Here is a 23,814-nt window from a genome sequence, read left to right as displayed (position 1 = left end):
CCTTGGCAAGCCCTGACAAAACACAGGCAGGGCCAGCCCTTGGCCTCGCGCTCATGTTGCCACGCGCACAGGCTGACCCTCTTTTTCTTTGTGAGAAAGAGGGTCAGCGCTAGGCAAGGGCAGAATGTGCAGCTGCACTTGACCTCACACTCATTTTGCGCCGCACAGAGGCTGACCCTCTTTTTCCTCGGGAGCAAGAGGGTCAGCGCTAGGCAAGGGCAGAATGTGCAGCTGCACTTGGCCTCGCGCTCATGTTGGTCGGCGCACAGGCTGACCATCTTTTTCCTCGGGAGCAAGAGGGTCAGCGCTAGGCAAGGGCAGAATGTGCAGCTGCACTTGACCTCACACTCATTTTGCGCCGCACAGAGGCTGACCCGCTTTTTCTTTGTGAGAAAGAGGGTCAGCGCTAGGCAAGTGCAGCTGCACTTGACCTCACACTCATTTAGCGCCGCACAGAGGCTGACCCTCTTTTTCCTCGGGAGCAAGAGGGTCAGCGCTAGGCATGGGCAGAATGTGCAGCTGCACTTGACCTCACACTCATTTAGCGCCGCACAGAGGCTGACCCTCTTTTTCCTCGGGAGCAAGAGGGTCAGCGCTAGGCAAGGGCAGAATGTGCAGCTGCACTTGACCTCACACTCATTTAGCGCCGCACAGAGGCTGACCCTCTTTTTCCTCGGGAGCAAGAGGGTCAGCGCTAGGCATGGGCAGAATGTGCAGCTGCACTTGACCTCACACTCATTTAGCGCCGCACAGAGGCTGACCCTCTTTTTCCTCGGGAGCAAGAGGGTCAGCGCTAGGCAAGGGCAGAATGTGCAGCTGCACTTGACCTCACACTCATTTTGCGCCGCACAGAGGCTGACCCTCTTTTTCCTCGGGAGCAAGAGGGTCAGCGCTAGGCAAGGGCAGAATGTGCAGCTGCACTTGGCCTCGCGCTCATGTTGGTCCGCGCACAGGCTGACCCTCTTTTTCCTTGCGAGAAAGAGGGCCAGGACAGCCTCTGTGAATCTCCAGCGTTGTAGTCAGTGGCAGATCCAGCCACTGACAGAAGTGTACCAAAAAAGTAGTGCAACTGTGACTCCAGCGGGGGACAGAGTAGGAAGGAAGGGAGAAACGTGCAACACATTGTTCAAGGGCTGCAGTCATGCTAGTTGACAGCCAAATGAGTTGAAACGAATTTCAGTTTAGCTGTAACTGATAGAGAAAGATGGACATACAAAATGGCGGTCCCAGTCCTGCTCTGCCTAGAGACGAAGCCACTCTCCAACGCTGATGCCAAACGGGTAGGGTGATCAGATTTAAAAAGTAAAAAACCAGGACAGGGCAACTAACATAAAAGTAGGACTTTTTGAAAGTGGCCCTCCAGGCACTACACTTCAGTAGCGGTTGGAGGAGAATGGAGTTTAAGTGTTACTGTTCAAATAAACACATATTATAATTAATTTATCACAAACTAACACTATCTTAAGTTGCAGATTGTGCATTCACGCCTGTTAGCTATGTAGACTGACTACCAAAAACCGGGATCACTGCAGTTTCCAATGGAAACATAATCTTGAGAAAGAGGGACACAGCAGCAAAAACCAGGACAGTCCCAGAAAAACCAGGATGTCTGGTCACCCTACAAGGAGGCCTAAAATATGGGTGGGTTCCTTGTGAATTCCTGTAGAAGGGATGTGGCCTAGCAGTTTTGGGCAGAACTGCCCATTTTGGGGCAGGGCCAAGCCTGATCTGTATATCGTCTTTCCCCTTCTGTAATGGCAAGGCAGGCTGAAAGAATAGGGCCTGGGGTGTTGCTCAGAGCAAAGGCAGCAGTTAAGATTAATTAAAAACCTTCCAGCCAGCACCCTTCAGTGTTGTATGCATATGTGGCCTGCGATGACCAGCTCAAGGCACCTCCTTCAAGGCACTACACAGCTATAGTGGTGGAGGATGGGATGAATCATAAGCCATTGCCGGCATACAGGGTAGGTGTGCGCCCCCCTAGCCGGTGTTGGCCCTCCCTGCACTGCCCTTGCTACTTATAGTTTGAATGGCATGGCTCAAAGGGCTTTTACTAGCGGGAGATGCTAAGAATGATGACTTAAGTGGGTCTATATGCCAGAACCATGTCCACCCTCATGACGTTGTCCAACAGGCAATGCTTGCAGGGATGGGCCAATCTCCACCAGGCAACTTCATTGGCAGGGGATGAGGCCCGCTCTATCACTTTTCCAGAGATGTGGATGGCCGTGCTCCACGGGCAATGACCCCTCTCAGGATTCAGGTCGCCCACATGCCCCAAACGGCTTTCAGTGGTGGATAGAAACATTCTAGCAGAGTTCCAAAGATCCCGTTACAGGCACCAGGGGAAATCATAGCAAGCACAGACAGAGCTGGAGACTTACTAGAGCCTGATATTGCGGCAGGCAGGGACGCAGATGCTGTACCCAGTAGTTCGGTGTTCTTATTGGTGCTATGTAACCCACCTTATGTTTGCAATTTTTATTCAGAAAAAAATATTTTCAGAATTAAAACGGCGATATTGGTGGCCCTGTCCCTCCGACCACACAGGCTATTAAAATGTATTAAAATGTGTTAAATTGGTCACAAAAAAATAGAAACGCCTCTCTTGCAGGAGCCAGAGTTGTGATTTTTTTCCGGCGCCTGGCTCCACAGAAACACCAGGGGATTACAAGCCCGGTGTTCCTGGAAGTCAGGCACCGGAAACATGTAAATCTCCATTCCCATTGAGTCCCATAGGACTCAATGGGAATGGGGATGACAGAAGCACTGGCACCGTTAACAACAGCTTTGTTCATGACAAGCGTCCAGAGTGGAACTCGTGATTATGAACCGCTGGTCCGCATCAGACGGACCCTTGAGTTGCCTGGGCTCTTTTGTCTGCTGCAGCAGAACAGAGCCACCTTTGACTGGAGACAAAAAGGGGACGAGTGTGCGGCTCTTGGCAGTCCTTCTCACGTGGCGCGAACAACTCGTCCCGTGGCACAAGCGCATTTACTGGCGGTTAGTTGTTTTGGGTGAAGGGCCCCGACTTACATGCTTGAGGGGGACAACGAGGGGCTCACAGAGCAAGACATGCACAGCAGCAGTAAAATAACGTGAATTCAAATTGCTGCAAGGCCCACAAAAGCAATAGTCTGCAGTTGTCTTGCACCTGCACGATCTGAATGCTTCTCTGCCTGAAGATCGTCTGTCTGTTCTCCCCTGTCTTCACCCCTTAATGTGCACTTGAAAAAACTGCAGAATCGCCTTCAGGCCTCTTTGCTGCATCCAAACTGTTAAATGTATCTTATTTACTTACTCTGCCTGTGCAGACTGTTATCGTGTCAGAATTTCAAGGGCTCTGAGTGATTGTTGTTTCTTCCCCAGGTCCCCACCCTCCTTGAGAGCTTTGAAGCACTGCCTGTGTATAGGCGCTTTATAAATAAACCATACCATACCAGGCAAAAATAAGAAACAAATGCGACACTATACGATAGGAGACAAAAACGGGAGCAAACCCAGGGATGGCTAGAGCATCTGTGAGATGCTCGTGTGCAGATGCCCTTCACAAGCATTTGCTCAGGGGCTTCTCAGAGATGCTTCCTGCAGCTCGGGGTTTGCTGCAGTAGGAGTCTTTGTGAATCAGATCTGAGATGGTGGCAGCACATCTGAGGTGAACATTACGTCTCCGGATGAAATCTTTGTGAATTGGGCCCCAAGCTAATCCCATGAAAAGCCTGCAGTGCAGGGGGGCATATGTGGTTGCCCCGAACCCCAACCACCACCGGTTGGATGCAGGGTATGCCATGAATCTCTTGATAAGGGGTCTTCATTTGGATGTGGGCCTTACATCTAAACTCGTGCTTGCAGAAGACATAGCCCTAGACAGATTCGGTCATTCGGAAACAGAGAAGAAAGGACATTGTGTGTGTGTGTGCGTGCCCCCACCGAAAATACTGCGTTTTGGCAAAGGGCCATTGGCCCCCCAAAGGCTTCATGGACTCATCTTCAACTGACCTTCACATCCAGCGGTGTTCGGCGGGGCCCGGTGACAAGGAAGGCATTCGGCAACAGCACCGGCTTCTCCAGCAGGTGCGTAAAACCTACAAGATCAGGATGCATTCAGTGTCGGCCACCCGCAGTTTCCCAACTCACAATGTTCTCCTGCTACATGCATTCCATGATATGACACATCCTGACGAACTAGGCCTCACCGCACCCACCTCAGGCACTGCAACGGCCATGCCTCTGAGAAACTAGGCCATGCCATGACCCAACAGGCCGTGGCCCTCTGGCGAACGAGGTCCTAATCCCTGGCACAACCGGCTATGCCTTTGACAATCAAGGTTGTGGCCTTTGGCACAACTGACTAAGCCCCTCACAATCTCAGTAACCCCCCACCCCTGACACTACTGGCCAGGCAGCTGACCAACTACACCATGACACGCCAGACAATGTCGCTGATAACTAGGTCTGCACTCTGACACAACAGGCTGTGCCCTTGTACCAATGCAATAGGCCCCTGACAAACTGGGCCATAGGCTAACACTACAGGCTCTTCCTCTGACAAACTAAGCCTTGTGCCCTGACACAATAAACTATGCCCTTCACAACCTAGATCTGGCCCACGACACAACAGGCTTTATGCCCCTGTACTAAAAGAAACAAGGCCCCTGACACAACAGGCCGCCTCTCTGGCAAAATGGGCCATAACCTGACACAAACAGCTGTGCCACTGACAAACAAGGTCATGCCCCGCTTTTACCATATCTCTGGCATACTATGCCATACTCCTGACATGACAGGCTGTGCCCACCAAACTAGACCATGCACCCAGACACTGCAGGCAAGGCCCAGTAGAACAGGTCACTCCTACTCACAGTAAACCATGCCACAGACACAGCAGGTCACATCCTAGGACTGGCAAATAAACCCAATTAATGATGTAGAACTATGACCCATCTTGAATGAGGGTTTTGAAATGCCATTCCATTTTTTGCCTTGGCATAAATTCAGTTTTAAGCAGCCAGCTCACTGTACTTGTCCAGCTGCCAGGTCGCTTTCTTATTGGTCCATATCTGCTGCTTTCACACTTTCTGAACATACACACTCACAATTAACTTCTCCCTCAGCTCCCTTCCTGCTCTGCTCAGTGCACCCATACTAGACACATCCTGGACCAGCAAAAAAGAGAGAGTGCAAAACATACCCAGGCATGCAGTCTCCACACTGGCTGTCCACGGTGGCCGTGCCACGGTGCACCCGCACCTTCTTCACCGTCTCGCACTGGGTGTGTGGTAAGCAAGGACCGGTCCCTGAGGCATCTGAGAAAAAGCCTGCAGGACAGGGACGACAGGTCACCCCTACGCCTTTCCCGAATCCACAGGCCTATAAGAAACAAACAAAATCAAAATACATTCATCATTGATATTTCTTCACAGAATTGCTGCTGCTCAGATCTTGAGGAGGTTTTTGAAACCATACACATCTCGATTGTTTGCATCTGTGCAGGTGGAAGGGATGATGCGATACAGTAGATTAATCCCGAGATAGGCAACAGAACAATCTGCACCTCCAAGGCAGGAGGTGTGGTCTAGTGCTATAGCAGAGCACCTCAATTCCTACATGCCAAAAATAGGTCTGCCTTGAAAATGGATTACCTGGTATTAGTCCCCGGATAGGGGCAATCAGATTGTTACAAACAATCTGATTGGCCCTCGCCGGGTCCTTACCTGACTGACAAAGACCAGAGCTTCACGGCCCGCTGAGTCCTCTTGGCACCTTTCCATGGCGGCCATTTTGTTTGTTAACTTTTCTTCCGTTCATTTTAATGGCTGCAATAGAAAGGGAGAAGAGACTACATGTAGTCCCTCCTCCCCGATCCCTGGCAGCCATTTGTTTTGCTTTTGTTCTAAAGTTGAGAAATGGTTTCACCGCCGTTTCTCAACTCGACAATAATGTCTATTAGTACCCTGGTACGACGAGCCGGGGTACTAATAGCTTTACAACCCTCAGAGGGGGGGCATTACCGGTCGGATGCCCCTATGTTAAAGACCTAGCTTCGGTCGTGGTTGTAACTATCACCCCGGGGGCATTATCCGACCGGTAATGCCCCCCTCCGAGGTTTCTATTGCTTAATTAAGTAGTATGTACACAGATCTCAAGCTGTCACATGTTAAGCAGAACAACCCCACCAAGCCTTGTTTTTTATTTGCATCCTGGTGCATGTAGTTCTCAAGTTATGATGGTAAAAGCAACATTTACAAATACCAGAATGCTTAGAAAATACAAGGCTGGATTACTTGGGATCTGTCTCAATATAAAATAAGTCCTTAATTTTCGATTTCATTAAGACTGTGTTTGATGCTTTCGTGACCATGTATGTATATAGCAATCCAGGCCAGCAAAATGCTCTTTAGAATATAAAGTGGTCTCCCAAACTAGACCTCTCTCAGAGTGCCCACCAGCATACCAAGGAAGATGATTTTGGAACCTGTGGTTTGCAATCATCAGGTGGCCCTTTCTCTGAACCAAAGGTTCATGCCACCGAGAGCCATTATCACTTCTCCTATGCCAATGAGTGGATTTTCCAGACTGCCCACCCACCTCCCGGGCCATAACCCAGACCCTGTTGCACATAGAGTGCAATGTATCTGAGAGAGAGAGAGAGAGAGAGAGAGAGAGGCGGGGGGAGGCAAGAGAGTGCAACTAAGAGAGAGAGCGGGGAAGCAAGAGAGTGCAACAGAGCGAGAAAGAGAGAAAAAAGAGCCAAGAGAGAGACTTAGGGTTTGACAGTGGAAAAAGTGAAAATGTGAAATTTGAGCGCTGTAGAGGCCAGTGGCATGAGTGCTGGGAGGGCACCAAGTTGTTTTGCCTTGTTAGGCCCTCTTCATGTGCTGAAAGGACTTCCAATGCTCGGTTGTGCATTGCCTTTTATGCGTGCCCTTTTTATGCCTTGCCACATAGCATGTTATGATCTGCTTCATGTGTTCTCAAGATTGTCTGCATCCCTTCCCAACGTGCCCATCAAGGTCTCAGAGTGCCCACACATGGCAATTCAGCACCCCTTCCAACAAACATCAGAACACTGCACCTCTACAACCAACCTACAAACCACAGTCCTGGCTAGTAGACCTTAGCACCACGGGTACTCACGGCTCATCTTCAGACACAAATGCCTCGAAGCTCATGATGGAGAACACCTAGAAACTGACCCGCACACAGACCTCAGGGCAGTTTGATATGCGCGTATCAGTGCAAAAGCACAGCTATCTTGCATTTTTACACTCTCCATACTAACTTAACCCAATCCCCCTTTATCTGCCAGAGTGCCTGGAGACCATACACATGGTAGCAGTAGAACTCCTAGAAACATAATAAACTATCTGATCAAACTTCAAGTAGTCCAAAACAATCCATAAAGAACAATTATAGTTATAATGATGGAAGTCGTCATCCATCCGAATGGAGTCTCCAATGACCTTCTACATTTGAAGCGGTGCGGTTCACAAGGGCATCATTTTCCTCGTGTCAAGACTGAGCCGCTCATTGGGTCCTTGTCATTCCCTGGCATTATGACACGTGCAATCCAATATTTCTATTGGAAGTAGCCGAACTCCGAAGAAAGAGGACCAGGTGGACTCAGTGGCGTAGCCAGGATTGTCTAACAAGTGTGTGCCCATCACAGTGACGTTAGCATATGTAAATTCCCACTCAGCTTTCCTGAGTGGGCATTTAGAGATTTTGGATGGGCCTTGCCCACTCAGGTTAGCAACCGAGGTGGGAAAGGCAACCAATTCAGTTGCTCAGACCGCAGACTGAATCCTACGATCTCAGCCCGAGTTCCAAGCAGCTTAATGGCTGCTTCCCCGCTCCGCCATCTTCCCCCACACCATCCCCTCCCTTTCCCTCGTATCTGCGGTCCCTTCCCACCCCGTGACCTGATTCATTCAGCTACCGTTCAGTGTTCCTGTTGGCTGCATCGGAAATGGAAGATCCATGGCTGCCTTCCAGATCCATTGCGTCCATCTTAGGTAAGTAGTATGTTTGAATGAGCGGGAAGACACAAGGTATCCCCTTTCATTCAAACAAAACAAATTGCAATCAGCACTCAGGGTTTGCGGATTCAAAACCAGGGGTGCTAACAGCAATAATACCCGATCTAGTGGGCCAGATCGGGTTGTAATAGCGTCGGGCCCATTGTTATTTCTATATTGGGTCTAAAGAAACATAACCATATCTCATCAGCATTGAAATCCCTTAAGTGGTGGCTGATTGATAAAAAAATCCCCCTAAAAACACTCCACATTACACACAAAACTATTAGAAGAAAGGACCCGTATCTGACTGGAAATGAAAACTACCAATCTATCAACCCTCAAGAATCATTAGATCACCCACATCAAAAAGACTGCTAAGTGTCTGGGCCAGAGCAGTTTGCGACATAAGTTCAATGGAACAACATTCCGCTGGAACTGCATAGGGGACAATACTCACAAAAGCCAAAGCAAGCATGAGATGGGAGCCCCTCAAAAGGACCTTTATGCAGTTGTAACCGACCCGAAAGGAGGGCCAGGGACAGAACAATCACTGCTCTGAAAAACCAACGGCTCGATGGCAGCGATAAGCACTTTACCAATCCCCCAGAACACTAGCGAAGGCAGCTTTTGGTGCGGGGTGGATGGGGTGGATAATAGTGCACTAGTGGGAAGCTGGGGCGTGCACTGGGCAGGCACGGGGCACCAGGGCGGAGCAAGGGGATCAGCACCCCCCCCCTGACCCCCATCCAACCCTGGCACTGCCACTGCCCCAGAATGCTGTCTAAGAACCACCGTTGAATGGAAAAGTGATCATTTTCCCAACTCTGTCACAGGCTTCCTGTCCTTTGTATCGTCTTCCATGTATACAGAGCTCTCAAGTTTCCCCCCAACCATGGACCCATCCCATCCTAGAATCCCAAAAAAAACCCCACGGGATGACTTTCTCATGCACGTCCTGGGGAAACTTGAGATCTCTGTCTAAGCACTCAGAAGGGAATTGTGTGCCTGCGCCTGTACACATCCCTTAACACATGAGTCTAGAAGGTTAATGTGACTTCAAATATGTTTCTATATTTTTGCTTTACGTCTTATAATAGTTTTTGACACATTTCATCAAGTGATTCCCTTGCACATGAGTGACATGTGAGTCCACATGTATAAACATGTTTATTCTAGTGTCTGTATTGGAGCCTCGATTTGGCACTGGACGGGCAGGTTCTGTCGTCACGCGTGTGGCCGTTACGGAATGTTCGGTAGCGGGACAATGTGCTTTGTGCACTGAAATACAAGCCACACAACCCCTGCCAACGAATAGCAACGGCAGCTCAACACAAAAGACTGCAGTCAAAGGTGCCAAGGGAAATGCACGAGCAAAAGCAGGGAAACACGCCCGCCTGCCCATCAGTCGCCTGGAAGCCTGGCCTTGCCCATCCACCGAATAGTAAAACCAGAATGCCCTCAAGATATCTAATGAGCCCATGGGTGATGGGGCGCTATACAAAAACAAAAATAGATTAGATAGGTAGATAGATAGATAGATAGATAGATAGATAGTACATTTTCCTCATAAACATCCATTATGCATATATAGCAAAGACTTGGATGGATTTTAAACTTTGGTGTTTTTGGGCACCCAGCCTTTATTTATTTATTTGGATTTGGATTTGGAAAGCGCACTAATAGCCGAGGGACATCGAGGCGGCGCCTTGCCTACGTCTAAAGCAAGCACGTACATGGTCTCCAGCCTTGCCCTTGCATTCTTCATACTTTTGCCCACCTGTAAATAAGTCCTTTGGTTTGATAATTTTGCAGTTTGCACCCCCACTGCTCGTGCACTGTGGGGTTTCCATTGTTTAACACATTTTCCATGCAATTGTTTTTCCATCAGTACTCCTGAGCAGCCCACCCCAGTGTCAGATTGTGAAGATGGCGGCATTCCCGCCCCGTGCAACACAGCCATGATAAGCCACTTCTTCCCTAAGAAGGCAAGGATGTGGGCACTGGGTGCAGTTGTACCAAGAGAAGCTCCTTCGCTAGCTGGCATTGCAAACACTATAAAGAATACTCTGCCACCCCTCCAGTGCTGGCATGCAGAGCATGCATGGCACCCTAGAATGCACAGCCATGCATGGCACCCTCAGTTGGCCTGGTTTTAATACAGTAGCATTAGGAGGTTTACCTTTTTGCACCATGATAAGGGGCCTACAAGTCCCAACTTTCAAAGTGCTGGGTGATGAGGTCACAAAGAGCACGCAGGCCCCTTTAAAGTGCTATCACTCAACTGTGGCCGGGAAGGCGGTTTAAGAGCACGTCAGAGTTCTTCCCTGAGGCACATCGACTTATCCGATCGGAATATTTAGTCTCCTGGTCTCAAACGTGGGCAATCTACCCAGAGGCGTAGAAAGAATAGGGCCTGAGCAGGGCAAAGCCCACCCAAAATCTGTAAATGCCCACTAAGCAGCGCTGTGTGGGAATTTACGTTAATGTCACTGCGGTGGGACCCACTTGTTAGACAATCCTGGCTACGCCACTGAGTCCTCTTTCTTCCTTGAGATCTCAGACTCGAAGTTCGGCTACTACCAATAAAAATATTGGATTACACGTGTCATAATGCCATTGAATGACAAGGCCCCAATGAGCGGCTCAGTCATGACACGGGGCAACTTATGGCCCTTGTGAACCACACAGCCTCAAATACAGAAGGTCATTGGAGACTCCATTTGGATGGATGACGACGTCCATCATTATAATTATAAGTGTTCTTTTTTAACGCGCTTAATACTAGCGACTGGTTTTGAAGCGCGGGATCGGGATTCGAACCTGCGTTGCGCTGCGTTGTCTTGCAGCTTCCAAAACAAGCGCAGGGCCCCTGAGCTATCCTTCCTGATTGGTCGCCATTGTCAAGCTGTGATTACCACATTATCTGGAATGCAACTCCATGATGTGCTGTGAATGATAACCCATGAGATCTTGCTCTCCACCCCCTTCCAACCGCTTTTTCTTCTAGGCGCTTCAAAGCAACTTCGGTATACAGGAAACCAAATAAGTAAATGATTAAACCCTGGCCAGACCACGGTCGCTGTGCTCCAGAACGCATTGCCTTACCCTGTCCGCCTCTTCCCCTGCAGGGCATATCGAACAGGCCGCACACTGGCCCGCTTCCGTCTGGTACTCCTGTTCGCCACACTCCAGCAGGAACGCCCCGTGCCAAAGGAGAAGCTGGAAAGCATAAATGCAAAGTCAAGGCAGGTGGGTTCAACCACAATGTGCAGCCTGTGCCACAATATTAGATGGAGCGCCACAAAGTACTCATTCAATGAAACATACTTTCCTTATACGGAGCTTTACTTGCCAAAAGGCCATCTGGGCACACAACATTTCTTACGCACACACATACACAGCTTTGTTACATTCTGCAGGATTTTTCTAGTCCACATTAATGCGAATAGAACTAGATAATCTCTCAGAGATCCCAGAAATATGGTCAATCGTAACCTGTGGTCGGCGGCGTACCATGCACGGGGCAGGGAAGGCAGCTTAAATGCATAACATACTTGGCTTTAAACCAGTCTGGGGAGGATAGCTCAGGGGCAAGTGCTTGCCTTGGAAGCATGACTACACGAAGCACCACAGGTTCAATTCCCGGGTCCGCGCTTAAAAACCTCTGGGTATTAAGCACATTATAAATAAACTATCATATCCCAAAGGGTTAACTCAAGCACTGTTCTCCACTAGCTCCTTGAACAGGATGCTTGCAAGAGGCAGGTGTGTGTGCAGGTGCAAAGGGTCACCGACGGATGCAGAGGACTGAGCCACCTGAGTGGGGTCCTGGGGTCAAACCACAAGGCGGCCCAGGAGAGATGTGTGCAAGGGGCCAGAGGCTGTGTAGTCATCATACACAGAGGGCAATGAGCAGCATGCAGGACTGGGGCAGGACTCTGGAAAACAGATGACTGGCGAGAGTGAGTGAATTTCAATTATAGATATTGTGTGCTTTGTTGACAGGCCACAGCATTTGCAATGCCAGGCATCCATCCATCCATCGGTGAGTGATTATTCACTCTTGGCAAGTAAGGAATGGTGTGCTGTGTGCCCGTGAACAATTGGCGTCCATGCCAGGAGGGGAGTGGCTTGTGCCCGGGAAGTAATTAGCAACTTAAACATTTCCCCCCTGTTTTTGGCATTTAAAGATACAGTTTCATGGACATTTTTCAAAGTTATTTCTGCATGATTCTTGTTTTCCCCTGTACATTTAACTTGTCCCCGTCCCATAGAAATCTGAAAATCAGATTTTTAAAATTGTTGGACTATTTTTACTCATCACCAGTGCCTTAACCAACGAATCCATACAATAGAGAATGTTATGTTGGCTTCGTGTGTTTCTACCATCCATCTTTTTACCACAATTAATTTAGCAGACATTTCTTACTGATTTTCTTATGGCAAAATGGGGGGTGGGCGGAGCCACATTGCAGCCCCCACCTCTCCAACTGCATATTTCCTTTTCCAAACAAAACAGATTTTTTAAAAATATTAAAATGCTTGGTAATGTCATTCCCTGAATATTCTGCACTAAAAAATATGTGCAGTTAATATTAAGTGTTAATATCACTGGATACCGGTATGTTATGTTAAGAATGTTTTATGCGGTGGCAGTCATTTTATTTATTTATTTTTACATTTATAAAGCGCACAAAGCAGCCCTTGCGCATCGCTGCTACTGTAGTAGCCCAACAGCTCTGAGTTGTGCGGGGAGTGTCGAGAAGCACTATAACCACATTTCACAGCACATTTTAGCATGGAGCAGTCAAAAGAATCTGCAGCCCTCACTGGAACTGTGCCATGCACGCAGTTGCCATAGTAATTAACAGAATAATGATCTTGTGTTCTGCCTGCCACCGCGCAGAGCCCCAATACACCTACCGGCGAGGGACGCAAGGCAGACTTTATGGACGAGGACCCTGGAACCGATGACGGTGACAGGCAGACTGGCGCGCAGGTAGCTCAGACACCTGTCTATGCGTTCCCTTCACGTTCCCCTGGGGACATCCCAACCTTCCACCAGCAGCTGTTGTCCCGGTTGTCCGCAGTGGAGCTCTGTCACAGGGCCTGCATGGGATTTTTAAGAATATTTCCTAATGTGGGGGAGGGGCTGCATAGAGGAGTACTCCAGGTGAGCAATGACAGGAGCCGGCAACCAGACCGAGAAACAGATGGGATGCCCGCTTACACAACTGGGACTGTGGGAGGGTGTCCTCATGGTCATGGCTACTGCCCGACGCTACCCAGCGGCCAATCCATTTGGATAGATTGCATTTCCACAATGAATATTCATTAGTTAAATTTGCATACAATGGGCCTCATTATGAGTTATGAGTACATCCGCCCAGATACCGCCAAACTGAATTACTGTTCATTGACGCAGCCCTGGAGGACTGTCTGCAGGTAATCATGTTGCAGAGGAGAGGTCGCTCCCACCCTAGCTCAAGGCCATTGTTGGGCAAAGCGTCTGCCCTGTGCGCCTTCCCATTCCCTTATAGCTAGGCAAGAGAGGAGGAGGGTGATGGGGGGGGACAGGCCCCTCAGAAACTCCAGTCATCATTATTTGCACCACCTATTTATTTCATTGGTAATTTATTCAGGTGACACGCCAATCAAATCCAAACAGGTGACCAAGGAAAGGGCAGTAGGGAAGGAAACGGTAACAGCAATGACACCACATTAAACATGAAATGACAAGGCGGTGCCAGAGGGTGGGTCAGTGAAGATTCCTATTACAAGTAGATCACTGTCTACATTCCTGAAATGTAACTGTGCAAATAGAACCTGATCGCTGTGTTAACGCTTGATGGCACACGCATGCACATGACTCGGGAGGATAGCTCAGTGGCAACGTGCTAGCCTTGAAAGCAAGACGTCATGAAGCAACACAGGCTCGATCCCCAGGTCCGTGCTTAGAAACCTCTGGGTATTTAAGTGCATTATAAATATGCAACTAAGACAATAACAAAACAAAAAATTCTGTAACAGCGCCTCAATGCCCCTGGGCTGTGTGAGCACTTTAAAAATGCAAATAAATAACAAAATAAATGACTATATTGAGCTGAGAGTTCAGGACATGGTAAGAGATCCCTTGGTCAGAAGAAGGTTCCATTTGAGCCGTTTGATGAATTTCGCTGGTCCTTCGATGGCCTTCCGGTCTGGGGAAGGTGTATCGCACCAGCAGGTCTTGAGTTGACAAGAGTCTAGTGCTGATTCGAGATTCTTTGGGAGCTCAATGATTACCTGCAGTGCCGGACATGATTTCTTTGGGGGGGGAACACAATACATCACAAGCTCTGAGGGGTATTTCAGACATTTCCTCTTAAATGGTTTGTGTGTTAAGCAAGGGGCATGGAGGTTGACCCCCCGTTGACCAGGCAGCCCGAGGAGATTTTGATGAAGCCTGGATAATTTGGCCTGAGGGTTTAAGGCCAAGGGATCAGGGGTATTAAAAGTTTGATTTGTCACCAATTAGACGGAGGTGCTTGCTAGACGTCAATATGCGAATTGTCAATAAACAATTGGAAATAGGGTAACTTTCCTTGTTGTTCTTAGGACATCTGAACATCCCTTGAATGTGATCAACGTAAAGTTGAAATGTGATGAAGCCTCCAGGCTCCATCCAATCCAGCTGAAGAACTCGAACACCCCCATGGCCAATACAAGCAGCCACAACAACTCTAGACTGGAAGCAAAGACATTGAAGCAGAAAACAAGAATACAGGCACCCTCCAGCTACACACAGTTCCAATCCACATGTGCTTCTTCCCTCTTGCTCTTCAGCTAGACAGTGAAGACCCTGGTCTTCAAAGAACACCTTGCCGCAAGTCGATGGCTAAACACCTACTGTGCTTCGGTCCATTCCCCTTTTGCCTCCTCGCCTGCCAACCCGTAGTCTTACATCCTTTGCCTCTTGGACAGACCTTTGCTGCTTTCCAGCTAGGACATGTATTTATTTCTGCTGATAGAATAGCTCAGTGACGTAAACACTCATCGCTAGACACTTTGTGTACTGCTGGTCACACGTATGTATGAATGGCAGGGCAGGACTTCAGCCCTCCACTCCAAAGAACCGTTTCTTTCATGCCATTTAAACATTGTCTTGCTGACTTTTTGCGGACTAGAGTATCCAAGTTACCCGCTATTTTAAGTTATCTTATCACGTTAAGTCGTCGACCCTGAACGGCAAACAACATTTAACAATGTGTTAATTCGATTAATCTTATACCCTCACAAAATTAATATCTCCAGGGCTTCAAACACCTTTAAATTTAAGATAACATTGCTTTTTAATTTGTGCTTATTGAACCAACTCCTATCCCTCTGCTCAACAAAATACATATCAAAGTCGATGCCAGGACTTTAAGACATTCTGCTGAAACCTGGTCTTCCCGAGTGCGGAGTGTCAAAACATTTGGAGTTTGTCAGCCCTGCCAATGGGGCCTTCTTCCACTGGCCCCGCAGACAAAGTGAGTTATCTCACATCATGGATCTTACTTGAACCATGGCAATTCTACAATTAATGATCACGCTGCTCCCCAGGTCTTGTCCTAATAGAGTGAGGACAAGATCCAAAAGATATCCTACTTTGCATTCACACTCTCCAAAATTGATCCCACTCACTTATGGACTAGTCTGTCTTTGTTTATAACTGTAAGTGACTTCAATCCAGCAATCCAACTAAGTCAATGCTTAGGATGGGATGCCCAATGGAAGCCCGTATTTATATATTTTTATGTTAAAAGTTCTTAAATCTGGATGATGAACCCTTATATAATGCCCCTCTCTTTGAATCCCCCTGACCTCACTGAGCCAAGAAGTAGGTTTGTTTTGCAAATTAAAAAGGTTTATTTGAAGAATTAAACAATATATCTATATCACACTTTTATGAATAAAATAATATTTGAACAGCACACTTATGAATATGGACGGTAATCAACAATGGGTAATATTACAATAGCACAATCTCTTTAATCTGAAAAGAGTCGGAAGAGGAAGGATAAGATAGCAGAGAATACTTTTATGGTTCAAGGAAATGCAAGATGGGAAAGAATGCAGCACAGAAATAAACTTGATATGAATTCAATCAGAAGATAATATAATCACTTTTTCCCCTGTGACTACTCACTCCCCCCACTATGCAGTATGAAGAGATGGGAAGGAGGGTACACATGTTTCAAGAATACAATCAAGAATGCAGTTCAATTCCAGTTCCCCCCAGCAAGCTTAGAGAGACACAGGAATTATTTTAAAACATAGGTCAAAATGCTTTTGAATGTAATTGCAAAGGATGGGAAAATATACTAAAATGCTTTTAACTCACTAAAGGATACTCAGCACTAGTGAGAGTTACTTTGGATTGGTTCAGGTCAACAGTAGCAATGGTTCATGAATGATTATCAAATTGGAAACGAAATTCAGCAGTGGAAAGCAAGGAGCAGCTATTTTGACAGAAAATGAAATTGAGCCAAATTGCAATTCACGGCACTGTTTCCGCGTGCATAAATCGCGATTACGGAAAAACTTAGCTTTAAAATGACAGTTAAAATTTGCTTCTAGGACATACGGTTCAAAAGATACAGACATTTTTGTGGAGGTAGATTTACAGAAATAAAGTCAAGATTTCAGAATGACAGAAGGCGCTTTTACAGATTTGAAATCGCAGGATGGACACAAAATTCTAAATGCAGTTCCGGACAGGTTGAAATGGATGGGATAAGATTACTTTAAACTAAGAGATTGGTTCTCTACAGTTCTAGACTAGATACTCACTCCTAGTTTTGGAATGGAATGGAAATGGAAATGGACCTCGTCACCGATCTGGTCAGGTTTGGACTTCACTCACCACCGGACGGTCTCAGGCACTGGTTCTGCTCACAGCACGGCCTCGGGTCGGGGTCTGACGGGTTCTGGATACAGCGCTGCTTTCTGGGTCTGGACCTCGTCCTAGCACAGGGTTCTTGGCTAGAATAGAACAGCTCAGCCCGGCTGTTGAATGTGAGAATCAGGTTGCTAAAGTTCTGAGGCCTGCTGAGAAGGATTCAGCTTGTGAATTAGGCCTTTGCTTCAAAGTTCTGGATTCTGGATTCTGGAGCTTGGTTCTAGAGTCTGGTCTCTGGATCTATCTGGAGTCTGGATATTGTCTGGAGCTGTCTGGAGTCTGGAGTCTGGATATTGTCTGGATCTGGTCCGGTAGAGTGCTTCGCAGGAATCAGTTGAAGTGGAAAAGTGAGTGTGTCTCATCTGTCCTGAGCAGTCTCTTTTTATGTGTTTTCAAAGTGGGTGTGGAGGCTGATTCTACATGCCCAACCCCCTAAGGGTTTGATAGGTTAGAGAATTCCCTGTGACCTGACTGGAGAAAGGATTAGCGTGTCAGAATGAGTCAGAGTGATGCTGTGTTTTACAATCTAGTGCTTTTACTTAGCAAATCAATTTTTCATGACAAACATGTTTCCCAGATACACAAGTTGTTGAGAATACATGTACACCTCACAGATTAATTAAGACCGGTCTCTGTTCAAGTCCCATGTTCCTACGAGCTTGGGTTCAGAAATGACCACTTATTTTCATTTTTGGTGAATTTGCCAAGATTGGTTCCGCACCAAATTTTACACAGACGTACACACCCTCTCTGAGCATATTACTGTACGTTTTTATGTTTCTAGCATAAACACTGCAGCTACAATATTAATAATTACAGGGTTTGGTCTCAGAACATCACACGGCGTCCAGCTTAGTCTTGAACTGTGAGTGTCATTTTAAGAATCTCCAAGTTTGACATTTCTGTCAGCTTGGTAAACTTTGTAAATTGCAATTTTATAAAACATATATTTGCTCTCAACTGAATTCACATCTCAGTCTGGTCCGCCCCCCCCCCACAACTTGGCTCTGACTCAGAGGTCACATGGCCTGTTTCCTGCCAGGAGTTGTTGACCAGTCACACCCAAATCAGCATATTCCATTCAGTCAAGGAATCTATGGTCTCTTTTTCCTGCCAGCAGGGGAAATCTCCTCCTCTCACAACAGTTCTAATTAACATGTCCATGCGATCTCCTGTCCTGTTGGTAGGGAGGCCCCAGGTGTGAAGGGTTCCCAGTGTGGGAAACTTCTTAACTCTGCAACCAATGCCTACAATGTGTCTTTTCTTGCAATATAACCCACATTTTTAATACATACATTAAACAATTGCTTCCTTCAAGTCTTTTTAGAATATAGTTTTACATTGTCTCTACCCCTTAGGCTTCTGATAGCAAGTATTTCTTTGGCATAGTTTAGGTTCAGTTGTTCAGTTTTTACAAGGAATTGTTTTAAAACGCCGGCTTTCTGGTAGAGGTGAGCAACGGTACTACACCCATTTTTGACAGCTGTCTTTACATCAATATCTTTCAAAAAGGGGATTTTACTTGATAGCATATGATTCTTGCAGACATTGTATTGATGTGGAATCTTGCGGTAGAGTCGTGTGGAACACCCAACAAGAAGGTTGGATCTTTTTGGTGATTTGTGAGCCATGATTTTAGCACATTTTGATAATCAAGAAAATGAATTCCCAAACAGCTCTGGGTTGCTTTTGGCAATCAGTATTGCTATTTCCAAGTGGTTTCAGGCTACTCTGTGTGTATCCCAATGGTGGTTTTAGGCAGTGACCTCCTGTGCTCACTAATATAGCCAAAAGTGGGTGGCAGCCTATTTTTCCGGTTTTTACTGAACATTTTTGGATGGTTTTGAGCAATCAGCATGCTTTCCAGTGGCCATTCTGATGTTTCCGCTGCCAGCAATGCACAGTACTGTTGCAGGGCTTGGATGAGTGGGTTAAGACATCCGACATAACTTTCATTAAGTGTCCACTGCACTTGGTTAAACTTTGATCTGGAGAATTGTTTCCCGAGTGCACACACAGGCTCATCCCCGCGCCTAAACCTGTCTATGCCCCCTGTTTATTCAATTTGCAGCGTCTCCACTTTAAGAAAATGGACCCCAATTGCCCACTGGCTCCAGGCGTGCCCCATCTTCCTAGAATCTAGATGCGCACCAGGTCGCCAGCCTCTGGGGCCCCATCTGTTGCTTATTCAGTTACCTACATGGGTCCCTAACATGCAGACGAGAGTAGTGTAGCCACACAGTGAGAACTATCTCTGAAAATGTATTACAAACATACACAACTGTGAATGTTATGATTTGATATGATATTATATTTCTATTGTGCTCATACACAAGTGTTTCTGTTTCACAAGCTTCTTCTGGGTTTCTTAGCAATGTTTGATACCAATCAAAGCCCTCACCCGAGCCGCATTTGTGGGAACGGGGTGGCATCTGCATCCTTACTTTTTCACCCAACAATAGTGCCCCCAAAATTACCAATCCCATTGCATATCCAAGCAAATCTCTGGCTAAATGAGTGTTCCAAGTCAAAGGGCCTGCGAGCCAACATTGACAAGTTGCGCGCTATGCGCCATGCATGACTTCAATCACTCCCCTCCTCATTAATCCTATGGTCTGCATATAATTGCTCTCTCTCCAGAATATCAATACATTGAAGTAAGGGTGGTTAAAGCTGGAGACCATGTGTCGCATTGTGCACTAAGAGTATGCATGTAATGGGCAAACCGGATCCCACTGGTGGTCAGCAACTTTGGTCAATTACTATACCTCACTCTTGTTCTTTCACCTTTTGGGCTCCCTTTCACTTTACCCCCACTTTTCCCACCTAGTAGCGCAGCACCCCACAGCTTGGCTCTTTAAGCTCCCCAGGAAATACAGCAGCCTCTGCCTTTCTCACTCCCTTTCCGCCTTGCTCACTTCTACAAAGTGTTTGGAAGGAAAACATAAAAACAACACAGTGAATGTTTGCAAACAACGTCGACTCATTCCAGCCCAGATTGTGCCTCCTACAAAAAGCTGCTCCATTAGACGCGACCGTCTGTTCGTGACTCACTCACATCCAATATGGCTTCCGCGCACATCAGACTGCATACAAAATAAACTCCATAAGAGAGAGTATGCTGCCGCCCAAGGAAAAACAGAGTGCAGCTCGAAATATTGGAGACAACATTTTGGGAGAGGAAGTCCTATCATTTCATGCCTGAATATTTGGAAGTTCTCCCATTGTTTCGAAAGTCTAAATAATGTAATGCTTAGAATTTCAGGAGTAAAGGGCTATGGTAACAAAGAAATTAAGTTCTAAGTCAGATGCTTGTCAAAATTGTCCAACGTTATGTCTTTGTTAATTCAGAGGAAAAAAATAGACGCAAGTGGACTCTCAATCTGGCACAAAGAGTTCAGGGACTGACGAAGGATACAAAACAGAAAGTCATGTCTCAAATATACGGTGGGAGTTAGGGAATTTTCTGTCTTCCCAGATCAAATAATTAACTTCTTTTGCTTTTTGGGGGGCTAAAAACATCCAGAAATGGCTGAGATGAAGCAACAGTTGCAGACATTGTCCCCATGTGGCGTGTTTGCATCGAGCCAGCTCATTCAATCGTCGTCTGCATACTGCACCGAGGCTGCTCACTCAATCGTCATCTGCATACTGCACCGAGGCTGCTCACTCAATTGTCGTCTGCATGCTGAACCGAGGTTGCTCACTCAATCGTCGTCTGCATGCTGAACCGAGGTTGCTCACTCAATCGTCGTCTGCATGCTGCACCGAGGCTGCTCACTCAATTGTCGTCTGCACACTGTACCGAGGCTGCTCACTCAATCGTCACCTGCATACTGCACAGAGGCTGCTCAATCAATCGTCGTCTGCATACTAAACCGAGGCTACTCACTCAATCATCGCCTGCATACTGCACCGAGGATGCTCACTCAATCGTCGCCTGCATACTGCACCGAGGCTGCTCACTCAATCGTCTGCATACTGCACCAAGGCTGCTCACTCAATCGTCGCCTGCATACTGCACTGAGGCTGCTCACTCAATCGTCGTCTGCATACTGCACAGAGGCTGCTCATTCAATTGTCGCCTGCATACTGCACCGAGGCTGCTCACTCAATTGTCGCCTGCATACTGCACCGAGGCTGCTCACTCAATCATCGCCTGCATACTGCACCGAGGCTGCTCACTCAATCGTCGTCTGCATACTGCACCGAGGCTGCTCACTCAATCGTCGCCTGCATACTGCACCGAGGCTGCTCACTCAATCGTCGCCTGCATATTGCACCAAGGCTCTTCACTCAATCGTCTCCTGCCTACTGCACCGAGGCTGCTCACTCAATCGTCGTCTGCATACTGCTCCTGCCGATAGATGTTTGTTACAGAATGTTTTACTACCAAGAGGGAACTTTGCTTTAGGGTCCAGATTAGAGCAACTTTTGCCAGGTTGCGGAAGACTTGCCACTCAAGGGCTAAATTACTAGTGGGATAAGCAACGGCTATTTGAAATGATTGGGGGGGGGGGTTGCCCAGAGAAGAAAAGTAATTTTGGACTAGATTTTGGTAGCAAGAGGCTCTTGCGAGTCTTCTGAAAGATCCATGTTCGCTACTCTAGGTAGGAGGCGGAAAAGCATTTCTTGGAGAGTACTATGATGGCTCAGTTCCCCTTCAAACTCCCTAAAATCTATCTTTTTATAAAAAATCTCGTAGATCAAATGTGCCTTTTCAATGCATAATTTGGCTCCATTACCAAAATATCAATTTTATCCACGACGTCTCACTCGTTTTGGGCAATAATCTCAGTCAAGTGGTCTTAAAAATATATCCCAGCGTGTTTTCATTTTGACAAACCTTTTTGGCAGAAGAACCCCCAAAACCGACTAGATAATGTATTCCTCCAACCTATTTTATTATCTCCAATCAGCAATTAGGGAAAGAGTGATTATATTGAAGTAGAAGACACTTCTTTAGTTGATCGTGGAACGGACAAACGCACTAGTGTCAACACCCCCAAGATGATACAATGAGGACCATTTGATGGCATTCTTAATCCAGGCCCGATCGTGTAGATCGTGTCAAGTAGTACTTACAGACTTATGACGCCGCCTCTTAGATGCAGTTTAATCAGATGCTTTAAGGGTTCTGGTGAAACGCAGATAATGAGGTGGGGTATTTCTATAGGCCACTGCATGCCTAAAGAAGATTGCATTATTATTAGTCAGACTTTTTATTAGATGCTGCATGCGGAGCAGATGTGGTCCCTGGACAGAGCATGGTCTTGAGCAAATGTATTACGCTGGACTGCATGCGGTACAAGGATTCTATTATAAGGCACTGCCTGATGTGCATAATTTATATTCTAGAAACCGCACACTTTGCAGGAATTCTCTTTACAGGAAACTGCATGGGATGCTGCATGATGCAGAGAGATTTGTATTACTGGATAACAAATGTTGAGCAGGGATTTTATTACAGGATAGATGTTGCATGCCATGCAAGGTTCTTATTGCAGGATATTGCATGCATGGTAGGGGTGTCCTTACTGGGTACTGCATGCTATGCAGGGATTTTATTATGGGATGCTGCATGATGCAGAGAGATTTGTATTACTGGGTAATGCATGTTGTGCAGGGATTTTATTACAGGATAGATGCTGCATGCCATGCAATGTTTTTATTACAGGATATTGCATGCATGGTAGTGATGTCCTTACAGGCTACTGCATGCTATGCAGGGATTTATTGAAGGACTTGCATACTATTTCGTTTTTTTTATAGTATGCGCAATTTGTACTGCAATTTTATTGAGAGATACTGTATCTGCAGCATGGATTTTATTGCAGGATACAGCACACTGTGTAAGGATTTTATTGCAGGATACTGCACACTGTGTAAGGATTTTATTAATGGACACTGCAGTCTGTAGAGTTTTGAAGACCTACCGTTGAGTGTGTTATTCATTGAGATACTGCCTGCTCGGTAGGGATTTTGTTGAAATACTATAGAGTGTTTTTTTATTAATTGCACACTGCACGCCGTGGAGGGTTTTAAGGGATACGGAGTACCCTTTTTTTTATACGAGATACTGAATACTGTAAAGGATATGTGGGGGACACTCCATGATGCGCAGGGTTTTTCAAAGATACTGCAAAGTGGCCCTCATTACACGTTTGGCGGTGGCCTTGCCGGGAATACCGGCAGTCTGCCGCCAAACTTGCACATTTTTCCGGCCTCTGGAAATGGGCAAATACTGGGCCATTACAACCCTGGCGGACCCTGTATTTCCCCATTGCCCGGGGGCGGAAACTTTTACTCCCCATCCCCATTGAGCCCAATAGGGCTCAATTGGAATGGGGAGGCCAGTAGCACCGGCACCATCAGAACGGTGCCGGTGCTACCGGCAGTGTCTGCTCGCGGGTGCCGGTACGCCCGCCAGGTGCCGACCTGGCGGGTGAAAAGGCACACGCGAACAGAACTCGTAGTTTGCCGGTCCGGTAACTACGGTACCGGCAAGCTACTGGTACCGTATTTACCGGAGGGGCAAACTTGTGTTTTTAGTGAGATACTGTATGTTGTGTAGGGTGTAAGGAAATGCTGTAGAGTGTGTTTTGAATTAGATACTGCATGTTGCATAGGAGCTTTAGGAGATACAGCATGATGTGCAGGGGTTTGAAGAAAAACCATAGATTGTGCTTTTTAATGAGATACTGCATGCTGTGTGGGAGTTTTAGCAGATACTGCACAATGTGGTTTTTTAATGAGATACTGCATGCTGTGTGGGAGTTTTAGTGGATACCGCACAGTGGAGCACATTTTCATCAGAGCCTGTAACGTTAATGAAAGCCCTGTGTAAGGCATTTACTCTTATTAATGTCA

The 23,814-nt window shown here is 46.9% G+C and overlaps 1 protein-coding gene across 3 annotated transcripts in view; it reads right to left on the bottom strand.

The window, feature by feature from the left end:
* RELT (RELT TNF receptor) overlaps positions 1 to 23,814 on the bottom strand; it is a 196,470-nt gene that overhangs the window by 59,128 nt on the left and 113,528 nt on the right. For all 3 annotated transcript variants that reach the window (XM_069640114.1, XM_069640116.1, XM_069640115.1), the window contains exons 3-5: positions 11,127 to 11,240; positions 5,192 to 5,370; positions 4,000 to 4,085 (exon numbers count right to left, since the gene is read on the bottom strand). In XM_069640114.1, coding sequence (XP_069496215.1) covers positions 4,000 to 4,085; positions 5,192 to 5,370; positions 11,127 to 11,240 — 379 coding nt within the window. The remainder of the gene's footprint in view (positions 1 to 3,999; positions 4,086 to 5,191; positions 5,371 to 11,126; positions 11,241 to 23,814) is intronic.

Source organism: Ambystoma mexicanum, chromosome 7q (genome assembly GCF_040938575.1).
Source record: "Ambystoma mexicanum isolate Mex_15411 chromosome 7q, UKY_AmexF1_1, whole genome shotgun sequence".
Classification (NCBI taxonomy): Eukaryota; Metazoa; Chordata; class Amphibia; order Caudata; family Ambystomatidae; genus Ambystoma; species Ambystoma mexicanum.
The sequence above is the reverse complement of the archived record's forward strand: the minus strand, read 5'-3'. Positions and strand labels throughout refer to the sequence as shown.